The sequence below is a fragment of the Tupaia chinensis genome, unplaced genomic scaffold (assembly GCF_000334495.1).
Source record: "Tupaia chinensis unplaced genomic scaffold, TupChi_1.0 Scaffold143599_1, whole genome shotgun sequence".
Taxonomy (NCBI): Eukaryota; Metazoa; Chordata; class Mammalia; order Scandentia; family Tupaiidae; genus Tupaia; species Tupaia belangeri.
The window spans coordinates 858,499-869,221 of NW_006203445.1; the positions used below are offsets into that span (position 1 = coordinate 858,499).

General features: G+C 53.8%; 1 protein-coding gene across 2 annotated transcripts; it reads right to left on the bottom strand.

Moving 5' to 3' along the window:
• Positions 1–843: 843 nt before the first annotated feature.
• MOB3C (MOB kinase activator 3C) lies at positions 844–10,458 on the bottom strand. 2 transcript variants are annotated; one of them, XM_027766597.1, is made up of 4 exons: positions 10,290–10,458; positions 7,016–7,483; positions 3,332–3,534; positions 844–2,824 (listed from the first exon to the last, which is right to left on the bottom strand). In XM_027766597.1, the coding sequence occupies exons 2-4, from the start codon at positions 7,431–7,433 to the stop codon at positions 2,795–2,797; spliced, it is 651 nt and encodes a 216-aa protein (XP_027622398.1). In that variant the 5' UTR covers positions 7,434–7,483; positions 10,290–10,458; the 3' UTR covers positions 844–2,794. The 2 variants fall into 2 exon arrangements, with proteins under 2 accessions (XP_027622398.1, XP_006164310.1); XM_006164248.3 differs by lacking the exon at positions 10,290–10,458 and having other exon boundaries at positions 7,016–9,142.
• Between the last annotated feature and the right edge of the window lie 265 nt (positions 10,459–10,723).

The following is a 10,723-nucleotide window of genomic DNA, read 5'->3' on the forward strand; positions in this document are numbered from 1 at the left end:
CGAGAAATCACCCCCCGGGGGGATGGCCACGCCACAATCTCTTCTCTCCATTCTCCTCTCGGGATCTTGGGCACGCACGCACACGCGCCCGGCCTGAGTTTTAAGCCACCGGGTCCGGGACGTGAACCGTGGTTGACTACATGGGAGTCCAGCGACATAGCCACTACGCTAACTGCTGGTCCCTTTTGGAGAGGTTTTTGCCATAGGGCATGTGCGCTCACCAGAAAGACAGAGAGACAGAATGTGAGAAATCACCCCCTGGGGAGGTGGCCACGTAGCAATCCCTTCTCCTTCAATTCTCCTCTTGGGGTCTTGGGCATGCATGCACACGTGCCCGGCGTGAGTTTAAGTCACCGGGTCCGGGACTTGAACCGCGGTCAACTACATGGGAGTCCAGCGACATAGCCATTATGCTAACCACTGGTTCCCCCACCTCTTCTTCTTGAGAATGGCTTCCTCTCCTGTAATTAGGGTTGGGACTGTATTTCTACTCCATCTTTTCACCCATAGCTTCAGAAAAACACCCAGATTCAGAGAGTGGTGTGAGAATAGCCAGTGCCGTGTGACCTGAGCTAACACAAGGAAAGATTTGACATCAGGTGGCGTTCCTGGAAGGCAACGGCCAGCTCTCCCTACCTCAAGGGTCCTAGAATTCCAAGGGCCCTGGGATAACCTCAGTGTCCACACCCTGGAGAGCTGAGCCAGATGTGACCACATCGGTCACAGCCCTCACATGGTCCAGGATCTCAGGACAAAAAATCCCTTACACCCATTCTGCCAGCTCCTTTCACAGTCTGCCAGGAGCCATGTGGCACTTGGACCACACTTCCCACCAGTGGCTGCTGTAGTTTGATTCCTTTATTTACCAAAAATAACAATGATAAAGTCTTCCCTCTGTTTCACAAAAATAGATTTTCCCACTTCCCCTCCCCGTAATCAGCCCTTGCCACAACCTAGAATTGGTCTTGCCAGCCACAGTTTACCCTGGAGAAAGCACTGACTCCCCTCACTCCGGAGCCTCTGGCAAAGCTGCCAGGTCAGCGTATTTTCCTTGGGAATGTCTCTGGAGGCAGCAGAGCAGGAGTCCCAGGCCCAGCTGGCCAGCCCCAGAGGGCAGGCTGCTTCTAGGTCATCAAGAGAGGATGATTTTGGATGCTTGGCTCAGCAGATCCCAGTCAACCCAAAGGGCGGTGGGGCAGTCTGGCATCAGACTGGAGGTCCTTGCTCAAAGCAGGAACAGTTGTGTCCTGGAGAGGGTCTGCCAAGCCCCTTCTCCATGTGCATCTCTGTGCAGCAACTGCTGGGCCTTGTTGTGGACAAGGAGTTAGGGCCCCTGGTTTCTAGTCCAGTTCCACAGCGAGGTCATGGACACTTTCTCCCTCTTCTCTTGGCTTCCATTTCCTCCTATGTACAGTGAGACAGTGAGACTGGATGATTCTTGGGTTCCTTTTTGCTCTCCATCCTGGCCTCCCAGTGGAGGCCTTAGGAAGGCAAAAGCCATTTCTTCCTCAGTTTCCCCACACGGGGCTGCACACGGAGATACTGAGTAGTGGAGTGCTTAATGAACATCCCAGTCTACATGGAGGGCTGTGCACTGAGATCCAGTTGGCTGGAATGTCGCAGAGATGGTGGGAAGGAGGCAGGTACTGTTAGGATTGGGGCTCTCCAAGCCTGGAAGAATCTGTTTATCAGCTGCATGATCCTCGGTACTGGGAATCAGGATTTGGGAATTGGGAATCAGAGTTCCCAATTCAAGTTGCACCAACTCCTTGGACTGGAGGATCATTTTGTGGTGGGCTTTAGATTCTAGGAGCCAGGTCTTCAGATTCTGGGAGTGAGTCTGGAGTCATGATTCCCAGTTTAAGGGCCAGGGGACCTTCATGGACATGAGGGATCATCCCTAACTCCAGGAGGCTGTCTAGAATCTGGCTCTCCTGGAGGCAGAGGGATGATGGAAATAACAGCTCTGGGGCATCTCTGGCTGAGCAAATCAGAATCTGTGTCTGCAGTGGACAGGGCTTTAGAAACTTGGGGTGGGGCTCCCCGTTAAACTACCCCCCCCAGCTCCCCGGGACTTATGCTGATGGAGGATGGTAGCCTGGAATGTTCAAGTGCCATGCCACATCTACACCACATCTTGTGTTCTCACACACATGGTTAGAGACACTGAATGGGGACAGTGACTCCTACAGTGGTCACGGTCTGATGATCCTAATCTCTTAATCCATACACCTACCCATTTATCCATCCATCCATCCATCCATCCATCCATCCATCCACCCAATGCTTATGGAGGGCCTACTACTATGTGCCAGGGAGGGTCTACCATAGCCAGCACTCACACATATACCCACAGTCAAAATCATACACACAAGCACACACACACGCACACACACTGGCACCTGTGCTCACTCACACACAGGCTGCTCACTCTTGCACCTTGCCATCACCTCAGCCATGTCTTCATACCCTGGAGAGGCTTTGGAACCACTACAGAGGGGTCAAGTATCACAGTAGAAGTCCTCTAGCCTACCTGACCCCACCCTTAGACTTTATCCAGAGGTTTAACTCCTCTTTTCCTTCTGTTTGCCACTTCAAAGCCTTTCTTGTCTTCATTCACCAGCAGTAAGGGGACACGTGGGCAGACTCCTGAGAACTAGAGGTCCAGAGGTTTTGGGCAAGTGGAGGGGCCCCAGGCCTTCCAATTCCCCTGCACAACTCCTGAGAGTCCCCTCCTCTAGCCACCATGAGTTCAAATGGTCCATCTGATGGGCGATAGTGTCCAGGCCTGGGCTCAGTTACAGATCCTCTCTGTCATCTCCCTCTGTAGAGACACAAGGTGGGGAATGGCCTGTCAAACAGCCCCTTCCCAAAACACAGGGTCCAGCTGCTCTTCTGCTTGAACCTGGCCCCCTCCCAGCCCCAGTCCTGACTCCAGGCTGCAGATCTGAATTTGAAAACTGGCACCTGGGGCCGGCAGGTGGTGTGGTGGTTAAGGGCACTGGACTCCCACATGGTCAGCCGCAGTTCAAGTCCCGGACTTGGTGGCTTGCTTTCTCACTCTCCTCCCCTCCATTCTGTCCCTCTCTGGTCAAATTTAAATAAATAAATAAATAAAATTAAATAAAATAATTCCTTTTTAAAAAACCTGGCACCTGAATGAATCCTCTATTAAAGTTTAGAACCTATGGTTAAATGAATTGCCTTCCTCTAACTTACCCTCTCGGGTAATGGAGTATCTTAGAGCAGGCAGCCTTTGGATCTGAACCTCACAGGGGCTAGCCTTGTGGGAGGCAGGGTGAGGAGGAGGACAGAGGGGGGTTGGCCTCACCAGTGGCTCCAGCTCCCGCTGGTCCACCAGGCTGAACTCGCGGATGAAGTAGTAGAAGTGTTTGTAGCAGGTGTTGACGTGCGCCTCTGCGCCCATGTTGAGGATGCTGTCGAAGTGGTGGATATAGACGTGGACAAAGACGCGGAAGAGGCGGGTCAGGATCTTGGTGCAGACCTGCTGGAAGTTCTTGGGGAAAGGAACTCCTGGGGGCAGGGAGGGGCAGAGAAGGGATCAGCATCCCAGTGACAAAACTGCTCCACTTTACCCTCCCTCACACAGGCAGCCTTTCCTCAGGATGGCTTTTTCCTTAGCACGCTTCTCAGCACACACCCCATAGGGAGACGTTGCTTTCGCTTTCCCATACCTTCCTTTTTAAATGAAGCACGAATCTGACTGTACCATTCCCTTGCTGAAATACAAATCATCTTCCACATTTCCCTATCACCTAAAGAAGGGCTCTGCAATCTTGTTGAGGGTCACCGAGCACCACTTCATAGACTACGATGGCCCAAATTCTCCCCAGAAGTGTGTGCGTCCGCAGAGAGCCACATATCACACCCTGGTACACGATTCCAAAGGGAGTTCAACTTCTGGGTCTATATTTTAAAAATCTGGGCCTTTGGGGTTCAGTCCTAATGTCCAAGCATGGCACTGCTCAAGGCCTTCATGATCTGATTCACTCTCCCTCTCCAGTCCCTCCCTGAGTCCTCCTCTTTTCAACGTTCACACAGCAGGCTCCACAGCTCCAAGTCTGAAAATCATTAATTCTTCTAAAACTATTCCTTCAGATATTTAGGAACACAAAGAGCCTTCCATCTGTGAGCCAGGCCCTATGCTGGGCCCTTTGCACTCTGGCCTCTAATCCCCACAGTTCTGTCAGTTACTCCACATGATAAAATGGAGGTGCATATGGGTGGAGCCACTTGCCAAAGGCCACGTTAATTAGTACAGATTGAAGACAGGATCCAAACCCTCCTGCAGCTCACTGCCACACCCCTCAGAGTTATATGATATAGACTCTGCTCACTGGAAGTTCCAGGACCGGAGTCTCACAGGCTCTGGGACTTAAAACTGAAGTGAGCAAGAGTCTGGATTCAGGTCCACAGCTGGCCTGCCCAGCATTGAGGGCCCCCTTCCGTTCTTCACTGCTCTCAGGAAGGCTGCCCCTCAGACTGACCCTTCCATCTAGACTTGGGGTCCTGGGCCATGGGTGACCTGAAATCCAACTTCAGTTCAGTGCACTTTCCCACTCATGGCCTTAGTGTCCTCCTGTGTAAAATGAAGATACTCATTGTTGATCATGACAGGGCAGGACGTGGCAGGCCATGGCTGGGGAGGGGTGGGGGGGGCTGGAGTAGGGGCACGAATCTGACTGTACCATTCCCTTGCTGAAATACAAATCATCTTCCACATTTCCCTATCACCTAAAGAAGGGCTCTGCAATCTTGTTGAGGGTCACCGAGCACCACTTCATAGACTACGATGGCCCAAATTCTCCCCAGAAGTGTGTGCGTCCGCAGAGAGCCACATATCACACCCTGGTACACGATTCCAAAGGGAGTTCAACTTCTGGGTCTATATTTTAAAAATCTGGGCCTTTGGGGTTCAGTCCTAATGTCCAAGCATGGCACTGCTCAAGGCCTTCATGATCTGATTCACTCTCCCTCTCCAGTCCCTCCCTGAGTCCTCCTCTTTTCAACGTTCACACAGCAGGCTCCACAGCTCCAAGTCTGAAAATCATTAATTCTTCTAAAACTATTCCTTCAGATATTTAGGAACACAAAGAGCCTTCCATCTGTGAGCCAGGCCCTATGCTGGGCCCTTTGCACTCTGGCCTCTAATCCCCACAGTTCTGTCAGTTACTCCACATGATAAAATGGAGGTGCATATGGGTGGAGCCACTTGCCAAAGGCCACGTTAATTAGTACAGATTGAAGACAGGATCCAAACCCTCCTGCAGCTCACTGCCACACCCCTCAGAGTTATATGATATAGACTCTGCTCACTGGAAGTTCCAGGACCGGAGTCTCACAGGCTCTGGGACTTAAAACTGAAGTGAGCAAGAGTCTGGATTCAGGTCCACAGCTGGCCTGCCCAGCATTGAGGGCCCCCTTACGTTCTTCACTGCTCTCAGGAAGGCTGCCCCTCAGACTGACCCTTCCATCTAGACTTGGGGTCCTGGGCCCTGGGTGACCTGAAATCCACTTCAGAACCCCGCCCCCCAGTTCAGTGCACTTTCCCACTCATGGCCTTAGTGTCCTCCTGTGTAAAATGAAGATACTCATTGTTGATCATGACAGGGCAGGACGTGGCAGGCCATGGCTGGGGAGGGGCTGTGGGCACTGAATCGTGACTCAGTGCCCAGCTTCCTTCAGCATTCAGACTTCTCCCCTCTGGGCTTGACCACCCTGCCCCGCCCATCTTGGATTCCCACAGCCTGTGCAGGGATGAACAGGGATGAGGCCAGCAGGGGCTGAGGCGTAGGGTACAGGTGGGGCTGCAGTGATGAACACAGTGTCATGCCTGCTCAGCTCCCAGACCAACACCCTGCTCCGCTGCCCCTGGGTGGAGAAGCTGAGCCAATATGACATCACTCATCTCCTCTCCCACCCTCACCCCCTGCAAGCTGCCCTGCTGAGATAAGAAAAGTCCTCACAGCCGGAGATGGACAGGGGAAATTCTGCACTCGGAGCCCCGTCTGAGGTGAAGACACCATTCCAGTCCACTTGAGCCCTGACCTCTTTTCTCTCCTGGGGCTAGGAGGCTGAGAGAACTCCTAGAATGCTAAAGGTCAGATCAGCCCAAGTTGGGGAACCTGTTCTGGAAGGTTATGAGAATCACAGTGTCTGTGATCTTGCTGGAGTGGTCCCTGGAAGGACAGTGAAGTTTCAGACAAGAGCCCCAAAGGGGAATCAGGTGGTCCTAGTCAAATGCTTGACCTCGAGGGCCACCCAGTGGCACAGTGGGAACACAATGATCTGTAATGGTGACCCACATGGGAAGTTCTGGGTTTGCACCCAGAGACCTCCCTGAACATGCCAGGTGCCTGCCGGTGTGCACGGCCCATGATATGGCTGGTTGGAGCTGGGTCATGCCGGGAAGACTCCATTGGGGGCACCTGTCTCTGTCCCTCTGTCACTTGTAGAATAAATAAATAAATAAATAAACAAATAAATAAAAGTTTAAAAACAAGGCAGGACTGGGCCAATTGGTGACATTGGTTAGGATGACTGAATCCTTGACTGGGGGAATTGGTGACATTGGTTAGGATGACTGAATCCCACATGGCCAACTGCATGGTTTGAATCCCAGACCTGGCAGGTTGAAAAACGCACCATACACATGTGTGCACGTGCCCAAAATTGGAAAAGGAGAAATGGAGAGAAGGGACTGCAGTGCGGGCATCCCCCTTGGCAGGGTGCTTTCTCACTTCCCCTTTCTGTCTGTCTCTCTCTCTCTGGCAAGTACATGTGCCTTCTAGCAATTTTTTTAAAAAAAGAAAAAAAGAAACAAAAGCTTGATTTTGAGCAAGACATTTTAACTGTCTCAACCTCAGTTTCATTTTCTACAAAATGGGAATGAAAGTCGCCCCTCCCCCACGGCTGGTACATGGAACTACATGCCTCCTCCATGGACCTCTGGCTCCCTCCCTCCCTGGCCCGGCCTGGCTGTCGTGGCGCTCACCAACACGAGTGGGAAACACGTCCTCGTCGTTGATGAGGCCCTCGATCCAGTCCATGAGCAACGCCATGTAGCGCGGCGCCGAGAGCTTGGCCGGCCGCCGGTACTGGCGCTCGTCCTGCCAGCGGTACTCATAGCGCGGCCCGCCGGCCATGACCGGGCAGCTGGTCTCGTTGCAGTGCTCGGCCATGGTGCCGTAGATGAGGTTGATGCGGTTGAAGAAGTCCACCACATGCACTGCGATCCAGTCGTCGATGTTCTCCCCAGGGGGCAGCCTTACCACACTGCGCAGGTCCAGCCCTGACTTGAGCGATGCCTGCGCCTTCTTGTAGAGCTCGAAGCGCTGTGTGCCTGGCTCGAAGCGCTTCCTGGGACGGAACGTTTTGTCCTTGGAGAATACCTGCTTCAGGCACAGTGCCATGGCCAGGCAAGGCAGGGGTGGGCGTCTAGAGGCACAGACCTGGAGATGCCCTGCCAGGGACAGAATGGGGCAGTAGGTGGTGGGGGCCTTGACTTCCAGCATACCCTTTCCCTCTCATCTCCCAGCCTTGGGTGAGCCTGTGCTCCCTTTGCCTAGACTCTCAGTCCCCATCTCCTAGGTCCACACCTTCCCAGGCTACTTAGCCATCCTCCCCCTGCCAAGCCCCCACCGCACTCCCATCTTGTTCTGTTTCCTCTCTGCTTTCTTCTGTCTCACAGAGGCCTGGGCTCCCAACAGGTGCTCAGCCTTGCTGTTGACCATCAGGTCACAGAGGCTCCTGCGAGGCCTACCAGGAGGCAGGAGCCTGGAAGGGACTACGTCTGGGAGACCCACAGGCCAGCTGGTGCCACATGGGAAAGTCTAGTGCATTGTGCTGGGGGCAGGAGGGCCCCCCGCCTTCAGTTTCCTCTGAGATATCCCATAGTTCTTCCGGCCACCGGGGATTCCCAGGGAGCAGGAGGGACTTTTCTACCAAAAATGTCCTTTCCTTTTACCCTGAAAGAGGAAAGGGCCCTCACTTGGCCAGCTGGGAGGCCTGAGTGTGACTGCAGGCGCTGGAGGAAGGGGGAGGGAGGCAAGCCTCAAGAGCACTGCTTCCTCTCACAAGGGCTGGAGATCCTTCCTCCAAGTCACCTCGCCAGTCCCAAATCTAAACAGGCCACTGACTCCTCCTCCTGCACCTGACACTCAGGAGACATTCCTAAAGCACCTGCTATGTGCCTGGCACGGGGTCGGGGGGTAGGAGAAGACAGTCAGGTCCGCCTGCTGGGCCCAGCTAGAGTTCATATGCATTTGCTTTGCCTCTTAGAACTCAAGGATCCCAGATTCAGAACAGACTTGGGGGACAGTGACTACAGTTCCAGACTCAGAGGTCTTAGGGCTAGTCCCAGCTCCACCACTGGCTTTCTGGGTGACCTGTAGCACCATGGATAGTGACCCATACTAATCCTGGGTCACAGCTGGGTTTCTGAGACTCTCAGGGTGGTCATCCCATCTCCCCTGTGAGCTCTTGGGAAATGCAGACCCAGCTGGGACTGGAATGGAGCCACTAACCCTGACCCCAGGCTGAGCACCTAGGCTATGTACAGGCCAAGCACTGAGCTCTGCCTCCAGGTTGAACTCTTACCTGGTTTTCACCCAGGTCAGTCTGAGCCCTGACTTTAGCCTACACTGAGGCACAACCACAGACAAAGCCTGCCTGGCCTTGACCTTGGACTGACTAGCTGACACTGGACCAAGCTGCTTTCTTACATCTCCAGTAATGCCAAAATGGGATTAGGGAAGGGAAGGTGGAAACCAGGTGACAATTTGATGAGACCAAAGGCATGGGGAGGAGTCAGCGTGTGGGGGGAGGTATTACTTCTGGCAAGAAGCCAAACCAGCTGGACGAGGCATTTGGAACAAGGGTCCTTCCTTGTATCCACAACAGGCAGGCTGGGATAGGGACAGTCAAGTAAGATAAGAGCAGTTTGGAGAGTAGGGACTGCCGTCTCTGCTGCAGGATTTTGTCCTGTCAGAAAGAACTCAAAGATGTGGAAGGTCATCCCATCCATTGTGGACTCCTCAACTTTCCACCCAGAAATCCCTAGGGTGGGACCTGAGCTTCCTGGCCAAAGAGGAGATTTCTTTTTTTCTTTTGGAGAGGTTTTTGCTATAGGGCGTATGCGTTTGCCAGAAAGGCAGAGACAGACAGAGAGACAGAAAGAGAGAAATCACCCCTCAGGGGGGTCAGCCACACTGCAATCCCTTCTTCATTCTCCTCTTGAGATCTTAGGCATGCACGCACATGCGCCCGGCATGAGTTCAATCCCTTCTCCTCCATTCTCCTCTTGGGATTTTGGACATGCACACACTTGTGCCTGGTGTGAATTTTAAGCCACCGGGTCTGGGACTTGAACCACAGTTGACTATGTGGGAGTTCAGCGAAGTAACTATTACACCCTCCCATGTGTTCTCTTACACTTGCCCTTCCACCTGACCACACATGGTCAGAGTGAATGTTACCTCCCCTGCAGCCTTCTCTACTGAACCAGACCTCCTTGTCCTCAGGTAGAGGCTGCTGTGTGGCCACTGCTGTGGCCACCCCACTCTCAGCTTAAGATAGGGCCTGGCACAAAGCTGTAAGGAAACCTTAGACCCAAGCATTTTAGAAATAGTCCTGAGAAATCAACTGGCCCAACTCACTCGTAAGATGGGGAAACCAAGGCCTAGTAAGGGGGTGTGAGGAGCCTGCATTCAAAGAGGGTGTTAGAGACAGAACTGGAAACTGGTGCCCGATGTCATGGGTTCAGTCCACGACAAGGAGTAAAAGGACCATTTCCTGCACTGACTGGTCACTGGTCTGGTGGAGATGAGAGGAGGGGAGAGAGGGGCAGCATCTTCTCCATCAAACAGACAACCTGTTTCCCACCCCCCACATGCTGACCTGTGAGCTAGAGTCCCACCCTCCTGCTGCTTCAAGGCCTAGGGGGAGGGGGTCTTCCTAGGAAACTGTAAGGACAGGAGTTGGGGGGCTGGGGGTTGGGCAGGTGTAGGCCAGGTGCCCTGCTGTCTATGCTACCTCTCGGCCTTCACTCCCCACCCTCATGCCCTCACTGAGCTGCAGTTTCTCACAGAACCTCTGTCCCCACTCTGACTGCTGCTTTTCTCTCTTAGCACCTGTTCCTAAGGTTGGATGTCCTTTTACTTCTAGAGTGGCCAGGGGCTTGCTCACTCCCTGGTGGGACCACTTGTTTCTGACGCTCAGCTAGCTGCCAAGCCACACCTGCCAGTCCCTGGGCCTGGTCCGGATCTCACCCGAGAACGGCTCTAGTTTGAATCCAGAAATCAGCTTGGGCCGCTCTGTATGGCGAAGATCCAAGAGAAAAGTAGAGGCGAGGACTCTTCGCTCTCCCCGCGGGGCTCAGTCTCCTGCGGCTCCCCATGCCCACCCAGGCCTCCTAGAGGATCCCTTACACCTCCTACCCCCACCCCCCCTGCAGCTGTCAGGGCCAAGAAGGTCATAGGACCCGGAGGAGCCGGCCTGACATTTCCGCTCCCCCAGACACGCCCCCCTCTGCCTCCGCCACCCCCAACCCCGACTTTCACAGCTCTGAGCCCAGCTAGGACTCCGGACAGGGCTGTGGCCAGCCTTCGGGTCATCTCCGGGCGGTGCCACGCTGGGACATCGAAGAAATGAAAGTGGAAACAGGCTGGGCCGTGCGCGCGGCGGGGGCGCGGCCGCTCCCTCC